The sequence below is a fragment of the Juglans microcarpa x Juglans regia genome, chromosome 2D (genome assembly GCF_004785595.1).
Source record: "Juglans microcarpa x Juglans regia isolate MS1-56 chromosome 2D, Jm3101_v1.0, whole genome shotgun sequence".
Classification (NCBI taxonomy): Eukaryota; Viridiplantae; Streptophyta; class Magnoliopsida; order Fagales; family Juglandaceae; genus Juglans; species Juglans microcarpa x Juglans regia.
In genome coordinates this window covers 9,103,593-9,127,745 of record NC_054596.1, presented here as the reverse complement: position 1 = coordinate 9,127,745, position 24,153 = coordinate 9,103,593, and the positions used below count along the sequence as shown (strand labels likewise).

The 24,153-nt window shown below is 36.3% G+C and overlaps 1 protein-coding gene across 1 annotated transcript; it reads right to left on the bottom strand.

Moving 5' to 3' along the window:
• Positions 1-21,851: 21,851 nt before the first annotated feature.
• Positions 21,852-23,952, bottom strand: LOC121248290 (protein DETOXIFICATION 49-like). The gene has a single exon (XM_041146709.1). It carries the CDS (start codon positions 23,682-23,684, stop codon positions 22,017-22,019), a length of 1,668 nt encoding a protein of 555 aa, XP_041002643.1. The 5' UTR covers positions 23,685-23,952; the 3' UTR covers positions 21,852-22,016.
• Positions 23,953-24,153: the final 201 nt, after the last annotated feature.

Genomic DNA, 24,153 nt, shown 5'->3' with positions numbered 1-24,153 from the left:
TCCGATCATCATAGTTGCCTGCCCAATCCGCATCAGAATAGGTGGTGAGTTCAAAACTGGATTTTTTCCTGATATGAAGACCATGAAAAATAGTTTTCTTCAGATAGCGAAGAAGTCTTTTGGCAGCAGTCCAATGGGTCACTGTTGGTTTGTGCATAAACTGTGAAAGTTTATTCACTGAGAAGGATATATCTGGACGAGTGAGAGACAGGTATTGAAGAGCACCTATGATACTTCTGAATTCGGTACTGTCAGTGGAGGAAGTTCCATCAACTAACTTGAGAGATGTGCTGGTTGACAGTGGAGTTGACACATCTTTAGCTCTAGTCATATTAGAGACAATAGGTCTTGGATGTACTTATGTTGAGACAGAAAAATTCCAGATTTTGCTGAAATAACTTCCATGCCCAAGAAAAAATGAAGCTGTCCCATGTCTTTTAATGAAAACCAAGTACCAAGTTGTGTAATTATCTCAGCCACAAAGTGTGTATTATTGCCAGTCAGCACCAAATCATCCACATAGACTAATAAATAGCAAATAATAGAATTCTGACTATAGATAAAAAGAGATGAATCAGATTTTGAATTCTGAAATCCAAGGCCCATAATTGCTAATTTAAGAGCTGAATACCAAGTTCTTGGGGCCTGTTTGAGACCATAGATGGCCTTTCTTAACCTGCACACATGATTTGGTTTGGTGACATCTTTAAAACCCGGTGGTTGGACCATGTAGACTGTCTCAGTTAACTCACCATGCAAGAAGGCATTGTTTACATCCAATTGTCTCAAGGACCACCCCTGCATCACAGCTACTGTCAAGACAGTTCTAATAGTGGCAGGTTTTACCACTGGGCTGAATATTTCTTTGTAGTCTAGCCCCTCACGTTGATTAAAACCTTTTGCAACAAGCCTCGCTTTAAAACGATCAACCAGCCCATTTGATTTTCGTTTCACACGAAATACCCACTTACATCCCACTGGGTTACAGTTTGGAGGTGGGGAAACAAGTTCCCATGTTCCATGGCGCATGAGGGCAGTGAGTTCATCTGACATAGCTTGTCTCCAGTGAGATTCATGGAGTGCTTGTCCCACACATGTAGGTTCAATGATTGGTGGGAGAGGATGCTTTGTCACTGAGAAGATTTCACCAGTGATTCCGGGAGAGTGTAGACACCATTTTCACATACACCTTTGAGTAGAACCGCCCCGGTGGTAAGATCCTTAACAAGGAAAAACAAAGGGTGAAATTCAAGAAGAACATTATTTTGTGATGTAAAATAATGCACGGAAATAAGATTTTTTTGAATACTAGGAACACAAATAGTGTCATTTAAATGGAAAGTGCATGTGAGTGAGTTGAGAACCAGTGAACCAATATGTGAGACATGCAAACCTGAACCGTCACCTATGACAACTTCATCAATGCCATCATATTCAGAATGAACTGATAAATTTGCCAAGTCACCCGTGATGTTGTGTGAAGCTCCTGAATCAATAATCCATTTTGTATCCTTGGCAGGTAAAGTTGACACATAGTTGGCAGTGGGCTCAGCACGGTGCAGGCGTGGACAATATTTGGCCGTGTGACCCAGTTCATCACATATTTGACATTTTGGAGTATACCTGCGCTGGCCATTAGTCCTGTAATTTTTTTTTATTATTTTTTGAGCCTCCAGGGAGGCGAGAGGAGCCCGAGTAAGAGTTTGTTTTGGAGGAAACGTTGTCACGACTAAACCCATTTTTGGAGAAGCCCTTGGAAGTGTGGCTGTCAGATGAAGACCCAGAACGCCGATTGGAGTAGTTGGCCAACGCAACCAGTTGTTGGGTGGTGGCATCGAGACGACGCATATATGCATCGTGTCCGACGAGGAGATCGTGGAGTTCCTCGAACGATAGTGGCTTTTCCCGAGTGCGAATAGGTGCTGCGATGTTGCGAAAATCGTTTCCCAGTCCATTGGGGATGTACAAAGTTAGATCATCTTCAGAAATGGGATGATCAATTAGGGAGATTTCGTCGGGAAGGGTTTTGACAGTGTGTAGGTATTCTTGAACTGATTGATTCCCTTTCTTGATTATAGTAAGCTCCTCCTTTAATTGCATAGCCCGAGTACGGGATTTGCTTGCATACATAGTATGCAATTTGGTCCATGCTTGTTGGGATGTTTTTGCAGCGAAAATAAAAGGAGTGATGGGAGTTGTAGTGGAGGCCAAAATGGCACTAAGGATAAGTTTATCTTGTCTTACCTAGTGGATTTTTTGAAGATTGGGAATGGAGGAATCAGTAGTAGGAGGGCATGGATGATTACCAGTGACATAATCAAGTAGATTATATCCAATGAGGAGGGTTTCAAACTGAGCACGCCATTGAGGGAAGGTTGAAGGTGTGAGTTTTTCGTTTAATTGGGCAGTAATATTGAGTGCAATGAGAGGAATTTCTGTTGGGGATGGTGGAGTGGAGATTGGAGGACGGGTATTTTTAGAGGTTGGGGTCGAGTTCTCGTTGGAGGATGGCTCTCCTGATACCATGATGAAGTTTGAGAATTACAAGATATTGCACTGAATTGTATTCCTGCTATATTTCGAAAATATTCACACGCTGTTACAATTGTTGGAAGCTTGAATAAATACAAATTTACAGAAATTATTTTAGGCAAGAATCCTAGAGTTAAGGCAGCTGTTACACAGAATCAACAATTAATATATTGTCCGTTACACCCTTGATTTGAGGCTGAGAATCTGCTTCATCTTTCTTGTGCTTGATTTGAGAAATTTTCTTGATTTGTGGATGATTCCATTATATATCCAACCATCATCGATCTCATGCACGTACGACGCTAATGATCATGGCATGGCCGGATTAGAAACTAATTTAAGCACACCGTTGAATATTTTTTAACGACTCTTCCAACACGCGCTTAATTCCATCGAAATATATTTATATTTTCCTTAGTATAGATATAAAGAAATATTGTCGATATTTTAATTTATGACAACACATGTACATTGGGGCTAACTTATGTGTTTTGTTCTAGATTTTCTAAGAAAATATGAGTTCATATATACTATAAGAAAAACAAGCATTTATGACGGATTATTTGCGACGATAATGATTATTTGCGACAAAACAGACTCATTTTGATAAGAAATAATTATTTTTACTGAAAATAACTGGTGACAAATAAACAGTTTTATTATAAATATATATATATATATATATATATATATATATATATATATATATAAGGTTTTTGGAACTAAAACCAATATTTTCTCCGGCCTCCTTGAATCCACCCACATGATTAGTACTCAATATCTAATAAAAAAGATTGATGGGTTCTTAACCAATTTCTACAAACTGTATATCGTGCTCGAGCTTGTGTTGTAGTTCTTAGCACGCTCAGTTATAAATTCAACATAATAATGTTTCTTTTTGACTTACCCAAAAGATCTGGTACTTTTCCTCCACTTTCTCCCTATCTACGCCGGCCATGCATGCACCCATTGTATTTCTTCGATCCGTGGCTTAATTGGGTTTAAGGAAAATAATCTCTTTTTAATGTTGGGTTGCAAGGAAAAAAAGAACACCTTCCCTCAAAAGGAAACGAATCTTAAATTGTTCCAAGAACATATATAGGCATGCAAGTGTATATGTTCCAAGAAATCGATACGGATTTACATAACCATGCACCTAACTCATGGCCATCATGAAAAGAAAGAGAGAAAGAAATAAAGATTGTGTGTCTTTTTATATATATATATATATATATATATGGCCAATGGGATCTGCTTTTCACGTACGATCCCCAAGTGGCCCAGGTTGACACGTCAATTGCGGCCATTGAAATTCTTTAAAATCTAAAAGTTGCAAATATTATTATATATGCATGGTGACTGCCGACAGGTCATGTGTACCGTGGGCGGGCAGAGAAGAGACAAGTTACCACCAAGAAGAGGGTTTTTGCTTACGTATATGCGTGCGCCGTCTAGCTTGTCTCCTGCATGCAGGTGAGGGTACTGCTACCTAGCTAACTTTTTCCTCTTTACCTAGCTATATGGTCTAGTACTAGTCAGTGCATGCATGCCCACCTGTTCTTTTACACTACTGACTAATATTCCATGCACCCAAGACACATATATATGTACGTGCATTAATGTGCCCCATTATTCCACGTTTTCTAACAGTTATTTGAATGCCAATATTACATGGAAAATATTAGGGATGTAAAAAATTTTCTTTGGACCGAGAAAACCAATCGGACTGGACCGAATTTAATGTATATTTTTTTTTCTTATAAAAAAATGTATAATTTTTTAATAATTTATTACATGATATTTATAATTTTTTAAGTAGTTATATAAATTAAATGCAAATAATTGTGCAATTTTTTTTCTAACTAATTATAAGTAATTATTTGATTATCTTCTAACCTAATTATTTATGCTTAAATTATATAAAAATTAAAGGTTAACAATTTTAAGATAAAGTATTAACTATTAATTATTGATAGTACACATACTATTAGCATTATTAACTTATTATACATAATTAAAATTTGTAATGAGTTAAGTATATACTTAGTTCGACAACTTACATTATATCATTTATTTATTTTTTTCATCATTTTATATAATTCTTTGTCAAAAACTTGAAAAAAGAAAACAAAAAATAGCCTGGACCGAAATACCCCAATAAGACTGACTGGACTGAACAAAAATGGTCTGGTTCGGTCTTGTCCAAAGTCTTTATCAAGGTCTGGTGGACTGGAAAAGGATTGGACTGGACTGATTACACCCCTAGAAAATATGCTACGTATTTATTATATATATGTTTCCTAGATACATTGATCAAGACTCACGATTAATAGAAGGGTATTGGCATGCAATATCAAATCTTATGGTACTGTTGCCAAAGTCCTTTGGACCAGATTCAAATTTGCAAGGGTATTGACAAAAGGCCTAGTCTTCAAATGGGAGAACTAGGTTTGAAACCCCCCACCCCTGTATAGAAAATAAATCTTATGGTACTGTTAGCTTACTTTCTCATCTTGTTACCATTGGTAATTAATTACTAGCCAAGACCTTGGGACAAATAATTAATCGACAACTACACTATAAGAGCTATTAAATTTATTAGGTTAAGGAGCAATTCCTTCTATATTTATGCTGCTAAAATATAAATGCGAGTAATAATAGATAATGAAGGAAAAGAAATTAATGTTATGACTGAACCAAGCATTTAACCGCTGAAGTCATACGTTTTACAACTTTATATTCATCGAGAAAATGAAGGCATATGATATGTAGGGCAAGCAGAATCGAGAAGAAATTCAAAATAAGAAGATGATGATCAGAGGTACTGAGATAATAGAAAAGAAGGGAAAAGTAGCCGAAGAGAGGGCAGAAGAAAGCTCAGGAAATTAAAGAGAGCTAGGGAATGATATTGGCCGGGAAAGAAGAGAGAAGAGACAAGAGAAGAGGGGGGGTGGATAATTTATTAATCACTTTCTCAGCAAAAATAAATCACTCCAAAAATATTAATATAATTAACTGTACTAGTACAAAGGAAATTAATTAAAACTGCTAGAGTAGCAGGGTCACAATATTTAGGACTTTCTATTTAATTGAAATCCTACACAAATAAATTAGAGATAAAACTCTTAAATAAATGTAATAATTTCAAACCTAACTTGACTGATGTCACTAAACCTAATCCACATTGAACTCTAACACTAGTGGCCATTTATTGAACAACAAAAGAACAACTCCTAAAGTACTAAGGCATAATAAAATTAATAGCAACTGATCCTAATGGGACCCTAACAGTCTCCATTATTAAGCATCAGCATAAAGCATATATATATATATAAGAAACAAGCTTCAAAGTTTCACACTGCCTCCACAAAAAAAAAAATCATACTTTTTATATTTGGTCAACGTGGGCGCGCAGATGCAACTACAAAAGCTTGTTCGATTTACAGTACGGTTGATAATCGTAACAGCGCCGTGACATAAAAAAATGGAATCTAAAATTACCTTTAGCAGTAATGCGGGGTGCTGTTGAACCTTTCACCAAAGTAAGTAGAAAAGGTGACAAAGCCTAATCTTTAAAGAGAAAATGTGGGCTATCTAAAGATTTGTTAGGGCTTTTTGGTATATAATTAATGTAAATTAATGGACTCGTCATATTTGATTGCTTTGTTAGATAAGGACTCGCTAATGTGAAGTCAGTAGTGCCCTTTAACTAATTGAGTGTCAGCACCTATGTCACCAAACCCGCAAAGAGTAGTGTTATTTGAAAACTTTTTACACTGAACACCATCCATGTGTCCTTTCAAGAATAGCGGTGATTATGGGTGCTACCCGCACCCTCGACAGTGGTGCCCCTGTCCTGCCCCCGTGGGCGAGTGCACCTGTCTAGATACTAGGAAAAGTTTGGGCCTTCAAAACCTGACACCGCCCTCCGTGGGTGAGTGCCCCTAGCTATCTAGATGCTGGAGGCGGATTGGTTCCCCACATCCATTTGCCCCACCCCCGCGTGCACCTTTAAAAAATACAAAACAATCGAAAAACAACAATAAATCTAAGAAATTACAAAGTCAAACACATGGCAACAAAATCACAGTCACGACAAGACCACGGCTTGGTCGTGGGTTTGAGCAAAGAACTACTACCATGAATGGCCGTGGGTTTGCGAACAAAACCCATGGCCATTCGTGGCTGTGGTTCCATGGAAACGCTTCAAGAACAAGAAGAAAATTGAAAAGTGGAGGAGGAGGAGAAAAAGAAGAGATGAGAGAACGACGGAGGGAGAGAGAGAAGAGATGAGAGGAGAGGAGACGAGAGAACTAAGAACGACAGAGGGTGAGAAAGAAGAGAGGAGATAAGAATTGGAGAATTAGGATTTCTAAGTTAAATATACTCATTTGTAAGTATAAAACAATGTCATTTTATACTTATGAATTTGTTTATGTGTGTGTGTGTGTGTGTGTGTGTATATATATATATATATATAAATTTGGGTTGGGTAGATGGGGTAAACCCTGCCTAGTTCGGATTGAGGTCCGTCCATCACTAGCCAAAAGCGTTCGAGCATCTGTTCGTACTCCCCACCGCCCACCCCAAGCTTGGTGGGGGCCTAATGGGGTGGACGGGGTGGCGGAGCCCCATCGCCCACCCCTTGCAACAATTGATGTTATAGAAACTCAAAATAGTTTGCGTACATTACTGAAAAACCTAATGGCGTACTCCAAAGTCTAAAGTCATATATCTTAATAGTATACATATAGTTTCAATTAGCTCTTTTTTTAATTGATCGTTTCAATTAACTAGACAAATTAAATGTAACATCTTAAGCAAATAATTAAGGGTGTAAGATAGCCCTGATCAATCGGCCTAAGCTTACACAAGCATGAAAGAATATTTGGTCTTATTTTTCAACTGAAGTGGATTACACGACGTGACTTGTGATCGACGCAATTAAGCCTTTTACCCCCACCTAATAAAGTTTCTTGGAAGCCTTAAAAGCGAAGCAATAAATAAAAGTTTCACAAACTAAAATGTGAATAATTAAGTATTCTTATATGAAAAAATCTACACAACTTCTTACTATTCACACAACTTTCACACACCACTTTTTTTAATTTTTATTATTTTTTTCTTTTATCAAATATTTAATATATGAATAATGAATAGAAGAATTGAATTAGTTTAAAAAGAATAAACTCAAAATTAAAAAAATATTAAAAAATTTAAAAATTTTAAAAAATGTGGTGTGTGAAGGTTGGGGAGGTTATGTAGCATTACTCTTCTAATTTATTGTCCCATGATAGAGAGATGGAGGTAATGGGATCCACGGGCTATGAATTTAAGACGAAATACTTTGCTTTGGTTTAAAGATTTTGTTCATGATAGATTAATCGCGACGGATTTGGGGGGGGGGGGGGGGGGGGGGGGGGATCAATTTCTTTCCCTTGAAAGTTATTTATCATAAGATCATATTCTGAACATATATAACATCCAAACATTACTATTGACTTGAAAGAGAAGCGCGTTAATTATTTTCTTGTAGTTGATATGCTGATGCTGATATCATGTTTATCACATGATCAACATGTTATACACGACTATATATAACGTCGTGGATCGAGTAGTACTATTAATATTGTTTATGTATGTAACATGCATGCAAGGCTATATATGACTCTAAGGTTTGATAAAATATTATAATATGGGATATGAGACCTCCCATTTAGGTCATTAGGTATAAATTCTATCTTCCTAAATGGAAGAAATTACATGAATAATGCCTGACCAAAAAGAAAAAAGACACCTTATGAAGCACGCGGGGTGGAGCAGAAATGATAGTAAACGTAGCTCGACAAAGCCGTGATACTCAACTAATTAAGAGGCCGGGGCGATTACGTACAGTGCCGGCACATAGAGATCTCTGAAGTTCAAAATCAAAGACGGCTTGGAGAGACAATGGATATATTAGCGGAAAATAATGGAGAAGTCCCTTCAAAAGGCATGAGATCATTAGGTGAATCTTACCTTTGCCTAAAGCCATAGGGAGTTTGCTGCGTACAGCGAACTATAATATTTAAGGAAAGTCATAACCTTACAACTATTTTAGTATATTATTTCAAACAGAAATGAAATAATTAGATAAAATTAAAATTATTTTTAATGGATTGATATGATCATAACATTAGGTAGTCGCAAAATGAATTATAAAATAATTATTATAAATTTTCCCTCCGGTCTAGTAATTCAAATCATAAAGGAAACGTACTCATAAAGGGCTCGTGATAGTAGACATGTGCAGTAATATATATATATATATATATATATATATTTATATATATATTACTGCACATGTCTACTATCACGATATATATATATATATATATATATATATATATATATATTACTGCACATGTCTACTATCACGAGCCCTCAAATGTTCATGTACAGAGGTGTTAATTCACCAAAGTCAACACCTTTAAAAATCGTTGACAAGTTTATATTATTGATCATGTCAACCCGCTCTTCATGATCCATCGTCGATTTTTAAATCTAACAAATTAAAGATTTTAATAATTAGTAGTACACCACAACGATTTTAGGATCCACTTGAAAGTACCAAATAAAGTACGGCCTTTTGAAGGCATCAAAGTAATCAACTATATATAGTCTATAATACACTAAAAAAATACATACAAGACTTGTTTCAGGCAATGATGAAAGGAAAATTAATAATACTTGTCAGAATTTTTGTTTCAAATTGTTGAATGATTTTTTATTTCATATATATATATATACTGATATTTACTTCATCTCATGATATTATTTGTCCAGTACCTCAATAATTCTAATTATTTTAAAAGGGTATATATATCATGCAATAATGATGTTATGCATGCCTTACAAGAATTTCTCAGATCACCAACCTCTCTCTAAAAAGTCAAATAGAAGTGCCAAAATTATTTAAACAATATTTGACTTTAAATATCATGACATGCAAGCAACTAAATTAGTAAATAATATTTTGAACACAATATCCCGAATTTGAATTGTTTACTTTACACTTTTTGCGACTATAGTTCTGATCTGATCACTAGTACTGAATTAAAAGACAATTTCTTTATTTCCTTCACGGGGGAGATCATGTAATTTCTGCGGATATTAATTAATGCATGCATGGTACTAATTTACATTGTTAGAACTTAGAGGGTGATCTGAATACGAGCATTACGGATAAATAGAGTAGTGCTCTGGCCAAAATGCTTGGAAAACCGATCCAATATCGACTCGACGCAGGGGCGGACCTACATTGCCCCCAAAAATTTTTAAAAACTTGTTTCCGTATATGATTTTTTAAAGAGGTCTTAATATAAAGATAATTTGTCCTCTCAAAATATTTTCAAAAATCTTACTTAGTACTTAGCTGTCTAGGTGTCTTTTAGTTTTTCAACAATTTTTCATACTCACATTTATTTTTTATTATTAATAAAATCTCACATTCTCATTTTTTTTTCACATCTCATAAGAGGCAAGAAAATATCTCTGTCTCTTTTTATAAGCTATTTGATAAATTTACAACCTCATTTTTCTTACTTATTTACACTTTTATTTTAAAGTCTTCCACTAGCTAATTTATTAATTTCGATTAGTTTTGTTAGTAAGTATATATGTACCACCGTCGAATTAACAATTAGGAGTGAAGACAAAGATAAAACCACATAGCTAATTTTTATCATTTGTTTCGACAAGTCTCACATAACTATTTCTATCTTAATTTTTATCGTTCACTTAAGTCTGATGGAGCTCAAGTGAGAGGTTCAGATTAGCGGGTTGAATAATTTAGTTGTCTCTAGATAACTACCTTATATGGTTAATGTTAAATATTAGTTACCGTTCTCTCTTACATACAATACATTTTACTAATCGCCCCCCCTCCCCCCACGCACCAAATTAGGAGTGGGCAGTGGGGCCCCGTACCCTGCTGCATCGCCCCATTCGCCCTGCCCCTTCCCATGCGGGCGGGAATTCTGTCCAACTCATGCAAGGTGCGTGGGCCCTGCCAGCACCTCTGGAGGTCAGTAGAGGGGGGGAATGGAAGGGGTTAGGCCTCGCTCCGCTTTCCCCCCGCCTTGCATAATTAATAAATTATAATTAATATTTAAATTTTATATATAAAGTCCATAAGTGAAATGCGCCATTTAGTTTTATCTTAAGTTCCCCCCCCCCATCCGGCGTGCGCGCACGTTTTCTCGAACTCTCGTCTCTCTCTCAGACTCACTCTCTTTCTGTCTCTCACTCTTAGACTCACTCTCTCGCGCTCCAGTTTTTCTCTTGATCTTTTCTCTCTCTTTCTCTCTCTCTCTCTCTCGCACAATTGCACGAGCACCATCGTCATTTGCTGCGCCAAACTCCAAAGGTAAGACTCCTAATCCTTACTTTGGACCTAGTGTGTTTTTTTTTTTTTAGTCTTGGATTGGAGATTAGAGGAATGATGGGTTGAATCAAAGATGGAGGATGGGAATGATTGTGAATTTGTGTACTGTGGATTCTGATTTGTGCATGTGTTTGAAATTGATGTCACCTCTGTCATTGTGTTTGATTTTTTTTTCAAAAGGCTAAATCAATTTATTTAAGGGTTTCAATCCGAAACCCTTAAATTGTGTTGGCTTTGCACTTTGTTTTTTTTTTTTTCATGTGTGATGTATTATTATGATTTTGTGTTAATTAATTTTATAATTTTTTATTGTGTTGTGGAATCGTGAATGTATTCTCAAAGGGATTTCAGTGATAGTTCTCCTACCCCTACCAGTACCCTTGCCCTTACCAGTACCCCTGCCCTATAACCTATCTTACTCCAACCTTTGGGAGTGGGAGTACACCTTGCCCTGCCCCTAAGCCCACACAGGGCAAGAAACCTGTTTCCATAGTTTGGTCTCACTTTACCATACTAGTGGTGGTGACCCCAATAACCCCCAAACTAAATGTAATTATTGTAGGAAAATCTATGGATGTCATTATAGAAAACATGGTACATCCTAGTTAAAGGTCCATTTAGAGAAATAATGCAAGAAGAGTCCAATATTAAGATTCTTACTAGAGAAAAGTCAATCTAGACTAGATATTGGACTAAAAAAAAATGGTGGATGGGAGCAGTGGGGGCCCAACATTGAAGGGGTATATGAAGTATAATGCCGATGAGTGTGGAATGAAGTTAGCTCCTATGGTTATCATAGACGAGCTACCTTTTCAGTTTGTGGAGGGGAGATGGTTCCAAGAACTTGTCCAAGAATTGAAACTTAGATTTAAGCTTCATTCTTGCCATACTGTGACAAAAGATATTAAAAAGATGTACAGAAAATATAAAGATGTTTTGAGGGACCAATTGGCGGGTTTGGTAGTTTGCCTCACTACCGATACTTGGACTTTTGTTCAAAATTTCAATCACATGTCTTTGATTGTTCATTTTGTTGATTCTGATTGGATTCTTCATAAAAAGATTATTAAGTTTTGTCAAATAACTAATCACAAGGGTGAGACGATTGGGAAGGCTTTAGAGGCCTCAATAAAGGAGTGGGGGTTGGCAGGGGTTTTGACAGTTTCGGTTGATAATGCCTTATCTAATGATGTCACATTGGGATATCTGAAAATTTATCTTATATAGGCAAATAAGACATTATTGGGTGGTGAATATTTACATGTTAGATGTGCTGTACATATCTTGAATATAATTGTGACTGAGGGGTTGAAATATGTTGATGACTCGGTTGCATGAGTTAGAATGGCTATGAAATTTGTAAGGTATTCTCCTTCTAGATTAGAGAAATTCAAGGTTACTGCGAAGATTGTGGGAATAACATTGAAGAAGGGTCTTTGTACTAATGTTCCTACCAGATGGAACTCAACCTTACGATGATGATTGAGAGGTAGTTTATACTTTTGTTGATTTTCTCGGGTTTCTTTACGGTGTCACATTGAAATTATCTATTTTTTTGTACTTTACATCTCATGAGTTTTGTCAACAAATATGTAGGGTGAAAGAAGAATTATATGACATGTGCAAGGGTTCCAATCTAAGGATGAGGGGATGGCATTGACCATGAGAGTCAAATCTGACAAGTATTGGAGAGATTTGAGTAGACTAAATATTTTGTTATATGTGGCTGTTATTCTTGATCCCCGTCTAAAAATTCTAGACATGTTATATGGTTTGAGACTTGCGCACGATCAGGCATGGACATATCTTATTGGTGATATGGCTCGAGATACTCTGGCTAAATTGTATGATGAATTTAATGTAATTAAGGGTAGTATTGCATCTACTACACCTACACCTACCCAATGCCTCCTCTAGACACCGAAGCGTAGATTCGCATGGACTAGGACCATCACATAGAATCCCACACTAGTTCGTGAATCTACGGAGGTGGTTTCGGAGTTAGAGAACTATTGGTTAGGGGATCTTATTCAAGATGATGATGGTTTTGATACATTAGGATGGTGGAAGACGGCATCAAAGAAATATCCCATCCTTTTCTAGATGACCCGTTGTAGTTTGGTCATCCTTATTAGCATTGTTGCCTCGAAGTCAACTTTTAGTACCGAAGGGCACATATTGGATCATTTCCGTAGTTCATTATCTTCTACAACTGTGGAGGCATTGATATGCACACAGAGTTGGATGATGGGAAATGATATTTATGTTCTAGATGTTTTAGATTTTAAGGAGACCGACGAAAAGGGTGGTGATCAGTCTGGATCTGGACCATTTGGTAATTGTTGTTTCTATTTTATTATTTTGATTTATTTATATTCATTTCGATCTCATCGGTATTAATTTTTAATTTTAATATTAATTGTTGTAACAACACATGAGACGACTCAGATGGCATCTACCTCCACTGCAATATGAATATATGCTCAAACCTCAAAAAACTAGCTGCCCAGGCTGCCCCAAATGTCACAGCCAAAGACTCAAATAAATCTATCTTTAGATTCTTAGAATTTTGAAATTTGAATCATTTGAACGTATTATGTATTCAATAATTTGTAATGTTGATACAATGTCCTTTGGACACTTTTATGTTTGAAATTTTGTAATTGTTTAGCCTTTTAATTTTATTTTTGTAATAGCTTAATTATTATTATTAATTTATTAGGTAGTAGACTTGTAGTCTATAGTAGTACTTCATTTGCTATAAATTAGTAAATTTGTATATTGTATATATTATTTTTATTCATGTAACTTTTTTATAATATGATTTTTTAACCTTTTTTTTTGGGCTCAAAATGGTCCAGAAACCTCTTTCGAGCCAAAGGCCTAGTAGGGGGAGGACAGATTGAACCTCCCCGCCCCTGCACTGCGGGGGCGGGTAGCATCCCTACACCAAATCCTAGTTCCACTTCTGACTCCTCACGCGTTCGATTACGGTATTATGGGTTTTCTTTTTTTATTTTTTATAAGAAATTGTTCATTCAGTTCACTAGAGAAAACAATTACACCACATTTAAATATTCGCAACTCTCCAAGCGTTATGGGCAAGTAGATCATGAGCAACCTTATTTCCTTCCCTATAAACATGATTAAAGGAACATGAAACAAAACAATGCTTAAGCCTTTGAGCTTCTGTAAACAGTGCACCTAACAAACGATCACCCATATTTTTATTTTGAAGTGATTGAATAAGAAGCAAACAATCACCCATAGTAGAACATAGCTGCAATCCTTGGAATATTGCCAATAACTCAATCACTTCTGGATGCTCCAGTTCATTTTTTGCCCAACAAGCATCCATAAGCACTTTGCCATTTGCATCTCTAAGAATAGCTCCCACCCCTGCTCTCTGCATATCTTCAAACATAGCCCAATCCGTGTTTAGCTTTAACATTGAAACAAGAGGTGGATGCCAACTGAAGTGAGATCTCAACTACACATTAGTTTTAACCTAAACTGCTTTAAAACTTTGCATAAGGCCTATAGCATGATTAATCCTAGATTTTGGAATTAGCCACACTTTTTCAAATTCTACCGTATTTCTTCTATACTAGAAGGCCCAAGCTAAACTGAAACATAAATCTAGTTTATTGGCTTTGTTGTCTTCTACTAGCTTCAAAGCTCGGTCAAAAACTTGTAAGCTAATGTTGCTAGGCAGAAAAGGAAAATACTCTTTCCATTCCTCCTTAATCTAAGGGCAACTAAGCAGAGCTTGATGCATATCTTCTTGTGACAATGCGCAAAGGCTACACAAGCCATCAGCTAAAACCTTTGTCTTTAACATATTTTCCTTAGTTGACAAACCTTCTCTACACACTCGCCAAGCAAAGACTTTAATCTTGTTAAGGACCTGCATCTTCCATAATACTTTCCACAATCTGTTTTGCTTGCTCATACTTGAAGATTTAACATTACAAGCCCTTCACTGAGAGCAAATAAAACGATAGCAGCTCTTTATTGAAAGCTGCCCAGACCTCTCATAGCTCAAAATCCTTTTGTCTGCTGCATTACTTGGACCGATAACAATTTTAGAAATCTCTGCAACAATTATTGGATTAAAGAGAGATCTAATCTTTTGTAAGTTCTACCATCCAGTTGTTTCACCAATAATAGTTGCGACAACATCATCACCGTTCTGCCCAACAAAACTTACTTCCTGCATTAATCATCTATGATTTGGTAGCCATTGATTTGTCCATAAGTAACTTTCCATCCCTAATGCGCCATCTGCAACCTTCCTTCACCCATTTCTTAGTCTCCCATATACTTCTCCAAGTATAGGATGGACAATAACCCAAATTTGCATCAAAGAAGCTAGGTCTTGAGAAGTACCTACCTTTAAGCAACTTGTGAAGAACTGAGTCATCATCCTGCAATAACCTCCAACTGTGGTTTGAAAGGAGGGCAATGTTGAAATTTCTGAGATCCTTAAATCTCATACTCCCTCTTGTTTTTGGTTCACACATTTTAGCCCAACTAACCCAATGGACTTTTTTCTCATCATGCCTTTGCCCCCACCAGAATTTTGCCATCAAACTCTCCAAGTTAGAACATAAACCTGGCGGTAGAAGGAAATAACTTATAGAAAAAGATGAGATAGACAAAATCACTGCTTTCAATAACACTTCATTTCCATCCTGAGATAGTAATTTTTCTTTCCAATCTTGAAGCTTCTTCTACACCCTTTGTTTAATAGATTGGAAAGTTTTGGACTTAGATCTACCAACTAAAGAAGGTAACCCGAGATATTTTTCATATTGTTGAATCTCACTATTACTCCATAATAGTTTAATCTCCTCCTTCAACCCCATTTCTATATTAGTACTAAAAACCATAATTGTTTTATCCTTGTTAACATTTTGCCCAGAAACATTCTCATAAGCTTCTAAAACAACTTGGTCTTTTTTATTTTCCTCCAATTCAACCTTACAAAAGATGACATTGTCATCTACAAAAAGCAGATGGTTGATATTTGGAGCACCCCTACAAGTTTTTAATCCAGAGATCTCACCTTTAACCCCTGATTGTTTTATCAGAGCTGTAAGTCTTTTAGTATACAATAAAAATAGATAAGGGGACCCTTGTCTCAAACCTTTGGAAGGATAAATAGGCCATTTGGGATCCCCATTAATCAGAACAAAAAAGAAAATTGATTTCACACAATACATAACCAACTGAATGAAGGACTGCTGAAAACCCATAACTCCCATCACAGTTCTAAGAAAATTCCATTCATCTCATAGGCCTTACTCATATCTAACTTAATAGACATAAACCCTTTTTTCATTTTTTTTCTTATGTTTTAAAAAGTGCACCAGTTCATAAGCAATGAGGACATTATCAGTTATTAACCGACCATGTACAAATGCACTTTGAGAATCACCAATAATGCAAGGCAACACTAATTACCTTAGCAATAAGCTTATAGGCCATATTACATAAACTAATGGACCTATACATAGTAATTACAGTAGGAGCATTCTTCTTGGTAATCAGAGTAAGATAAGTATGGTTAAGATTGGAAGGAAACACACCTGTATTTAATGTTTTCAACACAGCTTCTGAAATTGACTTCCCAATAACATGCCAATATTTTTGATAGAATATGGGTGACATTCCATCAAGGCCAGGTGCTTTGGAAGGGCTCATTTGTGACAGTGCATTCTCAACTTCAGCTTCAGTATAAGCCTGACATAAAGATTCATTCATATCACTTGTTACTCGACCAGATAGAGAAGCCAAAAAATAATGGAACATCTTGGGTTTGAACTGGTAAACAGATCTGCAAAATAATTCAAGATAATCTTGTTTCTTTGATCACCATACTGCCAATCCCCTTGAGAATTCTGTATTTTGACCAACTAATTCTTCTTTCTTCTCATAAAGGCTTTCATGTGAAAGTATTTTGAGTTTTTATCCCCATCTTTTAACCACAAGACTTTAGATCTTTGCCTCCACATTACCTCATCTCTCTCTAACCATTTTCGCACCTCATCTCGAGCCTCACTATGATCAACACTGCACTCTCCAATAGGATCTTGTTCATGCAACAATTCCATATGTTTTCTAACCAGGTTTAACTGTTTTTTAAAATTACCAAAAGACTACCTTTTCCATCTATCTAACTGAATACCACATTATTTAATCGAGTCCACAACATTCTAAATAACCTCACCATCTTCCCTCTTCTTCCATGTAGACTTAATAATATTCTCACAAGCCTGCTCTCCTACCCACATTTCTTCATGCATGAACTAATTTTTAACCCTACCACAACCACCACCACCCTCAGTTTGAACCCAGATGGGTACATGGTCAGAGTAAGTTATTAACCCATGAGTAGCAAATGCCCTAGAAAACTGACCACACTATTGATAATTTACTAACACCCTATCAAGTTTTTCATAAATGCAAAGTGACCCCTGCCTATGATTATTCCGAGAATATTTGTTTCCTCTAAACCCCAAATCCCATAGGGAACAAGCATCCGCAACTTTCCTAAAAACATCAATTTGCCCCTCAGGTCGTGGCCTAGCCCTCCACTTCTCATTGTGATGGAGAATTTCATTAAAATCTCCCAAAACCATCCATGCTTCCCCAATTCTACTACACAAAGTGTTACTCAAATCCTAGGTTCTGAACGTGGTACTGGCATAAGGGGAATCGTAAAATCCCAGTTAAATACCAACATCCTCCTTCCACTTCCTCTACAACAGAATCAATATGACTCGTCGAGTAATTCAGAACTGACAGATTCAAATCACTACCCCATAATAAAGTCAAACCCTTTTCTACCACAACAACCTACAACTAAACAATTGACAAAACCTAATTTAAATTTGCATATCTCGAATTGTCGGGCTTTAAGCATTGTCTCTTGGAGAAACAAGACGTCGAAGCTTCCCTCTTCACCAAATCGCATAGGGTACGAACGCCTCGTGGGTTCCCAAGCCCATCTAAATAATATTTTATTCAACTTTTAACTTTCATCTAAAGTTATCTCATCTCATCTCACTATCTATACCGTACTTTATAAGGCCTCGTATGGATAGTCAGATGAGATGAGACATCCATGAATAATAGTGAAATAGTTTGAATTTAAATTTTTATTAGATTTTGAAAAATGAGAGAGAAAATAGAATAAAAATATTTTAAAGTCAAAATATTATTAGAATATTTTGCAGGATCATATACCATTTTATACGTCGACGATCGATGAAGAAAACTACAAGTATATAATAGTCTCTAGTGGCGACTACGCATGCAATCATCGCTAGACAAAATGCATATATGCGCCTACCGATTGTTTGGTCATGGCAACGACTAAATTAAAAGTGCTGCTGTAGAATTCATTAGCGGTGGCGCCACCGGCAGTTCTAAACTACTACTCCAATGAGAGTTTTGATCAGTATTAAATAAATAAATAAATAAATATAAAGTCAACTAATCAATATAATAAAATAAAAAATCATATTAACGATATGATTTATTCAATTTAGTTTGTTAACTCTTTTACTTACAGAAAATGTGTTCAAGATAATTTAATTAATTGTATAAAAAGAAAAGAAAGAGTTGTCCATTCTACAATTATCAACTATGGGTTTGTGCTCAACTAAGATATATAATAGACTTGACTTTGGAAATGGACAAAAAAAAATCAACCCCGGTCACTTCCGATTCCTTAATTTGCGTGGAATATGGTGCGAAGAAATCAAGGACTAATTAGTAGGGCATAAATACTTTCTTGATTCCAAAAATCAAGTTTTTTTTTGTCAGATTCCAAGACTTTATAGTTTTCAATCCATATGGTCCATTAATTGAGAATTGAGATCGATCGATCGATCGAAGTCCACTTTTGAAGAAAAAGAACACGAATTGATGGAGCTGCTAGCTAGCTAGCTCATCGGGATTAAAACATCTATCTTTTTGGAGTCTTCGCGCTGACTCTTCTCGTTCTAGATATATTTTAGTTGACTCGTTATATATGCAAGGAACTTTACAAGCTAGTTGAGGTTCGTTTGAGTTGGATTTTTGCATATATCAATGATCTGCATATTTCCTTCCGGCCATATATTTATTGGCAAAGAGATTCCAAGGAGCTCAGCCATCCAGGGTATAAAGCTAGATCACACACGCGCGCACACGCATATGTTTAAGTTGCTTGGAAAAATAAGAACATATATATAATTAAATTATTCTTGTGGGAAACATATGCGGAGATTAGCAAAAATTGTTAATAAAAAGGTTGGAATATCATCTATATAGTAAGAGAGGATTGGCGCGCACTCACTGATATAAAAAAGAGATCACCAGGTCATTAATTAATTTAGAGAAAAGTACTGTAGTTACAAGAATATCTTAGAAAAATAAATTCATAAATTTACATGATTTCATATAGTATGTCAGATATATTTTACACTAAAAGTAAATTTATAATCTAACAAACCAGTATACGGGTATATATATGCAAAGGCATCCGACAATTATTGTGAACTTTAGGGGTTCAACCAATGTACGTGTAACATGGACACATGATGGATCTGATCTTTACTTTAAACCCTCAAATATATATCAAGTTAAGACATTTAAAATATATAAGGCTCTAAATAAAATCTTTTTTTATATTATTTACTTTTAAATTTTATTAAGTTTAATAGTAATTAATCTTAGTGATCCCTCGTATTATTATAATATGGTAAAACGCAAACCTAAAAGTTGGAATATTGGAAGAGTGGACGTAGTACTATATATAATTCGAAATGGATTATAATAAAAAAAAAAAAATTAGCTAAGCTTAAACTTTGATTCCTTCGTGATGGGACATTTTGATGCCCTTTTCTTTTCCAATCACTAGACGGTTTTGGTTCAGGAAAGGGTCGCGAAATTATGAATGCCTTTTCTCCTTTTGTCTCACATATTTTGAAATACCTTATTATTATTTATTATCTTATTATTAGTTTTTACTTACTTTTTATTATTATTTAATATTTTTTTATTATTTTTTCACTATTATTCACAGAATACCTGATAATACCTCACTATCTAAACGTAACCCAAGTCCTCATTTCGAACATGGATGCATTTTAGTTGATCTGATCAGTTGAGTTCAAATTTAAGTCTAACCCAACATCTAAATACATAACTCACAAATGATTAAACATCACTCAACTCAAGATCTTCTTACACGTGAGACCCGTAACATTTTTCAACTCAACACCTATTTACATGCGGGACCCACTACCTTTTTAATCAACTTCTCATAAATATATTTAAATTTCTCATTTTAACATCTAAATACATCTAAACTCATTTTAGGTAGATCTCACAAAACTCACCTCCCCATCTCAACTTACTACTATTTATAAATAATTTAAATCATCTCAACCAAGCTCAACATACAAACAAAGCCTAATAATACCTCCATGAGCATGACTATAAATCCCTGATCAATTTCTTCATCCGGGCATAGGATCGCACAATACGCACGGTCCATGGATCTTAACCATCGGAGTAATTTTTAGAGTTTTCTCTTGCGTACCCAAACGAGATTTAAAAAAATAAAAATAAAAACTAGGTTAAATTTTTAAACTAGGTTAACATATATGGTAAGTAATAATTACTTCCATGGTTATAGCCATGCAGGATACTTCGCTTTGGTCATTGACGTCATTAGTTGTGAATTTGTGCAATGTGTGAGAATAATTAAAATTATTGAATGAAAATAACGTATACAATTGTTTAGAATTTTTTCTATTTGGTAGCTTCTTTATATTTTAGTGCATTTAATTAATACGACTTTACAGACGATTATTAATAGATATGGCAGAAAAAACTATAGACACTAGCTTACTATATGAAGAATAGTACAAGTTCATATGACTTTCCGTGCAGTACTACGCATAATGTCATTCATTTATAGGTTACTATAAATCTTTTAAACTAAAAATATTAAATTAGATTTTCCAAGTAGATGAATAATCAACATAGCTAAAACAGTAAATGACCTCCAAGCTTCCAAAGTTTATCAGATCGCGCGATGAAGTATAACATTGAACTAGACGTTGTAATCGAGTTTGGACCCTAAAAAATATAAGGCGATTTCGCAAAAGTGATTCTATGTCATATCTAGTTTGTTCTACCAATCGAACATATCTAGCATTTTCCAACATTTTTTGCTAGAGAATCGCGTTTCCTTTTTTTGAACTCGCGATATGGTTTGGCAACGCAAAGTCAAAGCTATTAAAATTACAAGAGATGGTATAAAAATAAATTAACCACATATATAATTTGATATGATAAATTAGATCGTGAAACTATTTTAATTATAAAATAGATCAAATTTCTTATACGAAATTATGTTAATACGTGCATGTGCTTATTTTTATAGAACCTATTTTATATATCACTTCTGATCTTCATTATGTTGCGCTGGAGTACTACTGGTTATACAATGAATTAGCCCCGATATATATAGCCTATGGGGTCTTGCTTTGTTGAAAACTGTGCATTTTTTCCTTGATTAACTATATTAAATTAGGGTGCCAGCCACCATTGGAAGCTCCCGTTAGTTTTAGATATTTTTTTTTTGTTTTTCGTACATAGTTTTTTTAACACTTTTAAATAAATTTTTAAAAAATAAAAAATTTACATTATCATTAAAGAAAACTTTCTTAATTATTATGTAAATAAATAAATGAATAAAAAATTTCAGCGAAAGCTTCCCGCGAGAGCTGCTAGCGGGAATAACAGCATTTTCCATTTAATTAACTCCTCTCCTAAACCAAGTTTCGCAGAGAAAAGAAAAAGAAAGAAACATTGAGACGCTGAAAGAATTTGGCATCAGTAAATAAAGTATCCTTTCAATTTGTTTATACTACAAAAATTTTGAACAGCCATGCACTGAGAATTGGGGTTTGGCAGTAGCAGTGACGTTTCTCATGCTCCCGCCATGTAGAGCATATATAGGACAATACCAAAAATAAAAACAAAAACAGAAGTAAAGTTAAACAAGTAAGTTATTAGCTTGGTTTAAATCCCCAGATAAAATTGAAAAATCTTCCTTGATTTCAGCTTTGAGAGGCTTCTGTTCCTCCACCTGATCTTGGCTGTCATGATCAACACCGACAGCCCCTGTGATCAGCTCCTCTGCTCTCTTGGCTTCTAAATCCCAATCGGTTAGACTGATTACCACCAACATGGTAGCGGCGCACGAGCCCTGCGCTGCCAAAAGCCCCAACCACAGCCCCTGAAAGTCTAATCCAGCGTAGAAAGCCAGCCCCACTGCAACCGGCGTTCCCACAAGGTAAAAGCACCCCAGGTTGATGTTCGCTCCTACTTTTGGCCTTGCTGTCCCTCTCAACACTCCGCAGCCTGTTGTTTGCGGACAGTTTCCGAGCTCACACAGCCCGATTATCGGCAAAACCATTGATGTCAATGTTATAATGTCTTTGTCCCAGGTGAACATGGAAGCCCAACCGTTCCTTACCATCATTGTGAAAACCAGTGCCAAAAGTCCCAATATGAAGCTGCAAGAGAGGCCAACAATGGCGGCCAGCTTTGCTTTTCTTGGATTTTTTGCCCCTAGTTCATTGCCAACTCTTGTGGATACGCTGAAGCTTAGCGATGAAGGGAATATGTAGATTAGCGCTGTGGTTTGGATTAGGATGCCCATGGAAGCCACCGTTGCTCTGGGGTTCCACAGCAACCCGCATAGCAAAATCATGATCTCATACCACCACCACTCGAGACAGACTGAAATGCAGCTTGCAATGGCCAAACTTAATAAAGATCTCCATTCTTTAAAGCACTCCATTGAAAAACCTCCCCAAGTTTTCCTGTGGAGGCCAGAGATAAGGATGTAGAGGATTAGAGAGCCTACAAGATTGAAGTTAGTCCAAACACCGCTAAGAGCAACGCCTTTGATTCCTAAATTAAGATGTGAAACGAGAAGGTAGTTTATGGGTATATGAAGGACAATTGAGAGAGTGGCGCAAAATGTTAGAGGCAGAGTTATGGATTGAGTTCGAAGATAAATGCGTAATGGGTGTAAAAGTGATTGAGCTAAGAGGTCAGGGAGAGAATAGAGCAGATATATTTGTGCTTCTCTGGCAATAATTTCATCTTGACCACAAAAGAGAAGAATTTTCTGCATGTTTAACCAGAGAAGAGAAATAGGTATTGATATTAAGCCCAGCAAAAGCACTGTTCTCTGCAGGGAGAGGCCGAGGAGAGTGTGTTTTTTGGCACCAAAAGCTTGGCCACAAATGGGTTCCATCCCCATGGCTAGGCCAGAGAGAATAGAGTAGCCGGTGATGTTAGCGAAGCCAACAGCGAGGGAACCACCGGCTAAGGCGAGATCACCTAGGCGGCCGAGGAAGAGCATGGAAATCATTGAGCGAGAATAAAGCAAAAGGCCTGTCAGCATCATGGGGAGAGCTATTTTGGCTATGGAAATGACTTCTGCGACGGCAAGGGATAGATGGCAGCTTTTCTGTGGTTGTTTCCAGGTGGTTCGGTCCGGTAGCGCCCTTTTTCGACCTTCTTGTGATATTATTGGGCTGCAGATTAATGGGGTGGTAAGCATGTTCTCCTGCTCTGCTTCCTTCATTAGGGGAAGTTTACAAGCAGAGTCTGAATCGCATTTGCTGGGGACAGAAGTTTGCTGGCACATTATAGTTAGCGTGGTTAAAATATATGTGCTGCAGCGTTGAGAGAGAGAGAGAGAGAGAGAGAGAGAGAGAGAGAGAGAGAGAGCTCGGGATCGAGAGGTGGGGTTTGGGAAGGTGGTGGTGTAAGGGTTTTATAGGGTTTGAACTTTGAAAGAACGCGGCCCGATCGAGTGTGTTTTTTTTTTTTAACAACCTTGAACTTAGCACAGTCTGCTAACTTTTTTGGAAGGACGCAAGTGTCCGGTTCTGAGTTTTGACCGGCCTGCAAAAGATAGGAAATAGTAAAATCCAACTCTGAAGTCTGAAGAACTAAGATTTGGAGGTTCGATTATCATGTACTAGTACTACTAGTACTGTTACTCCTGTGTTCATTTATACATGATCTCCTTCTCGGATTAAATTAGATCTGATCTAACGAAACAAGTACTCAAGCAGTTCTTTCAAAACTGGCATGGGTTCGGATCAAAATAT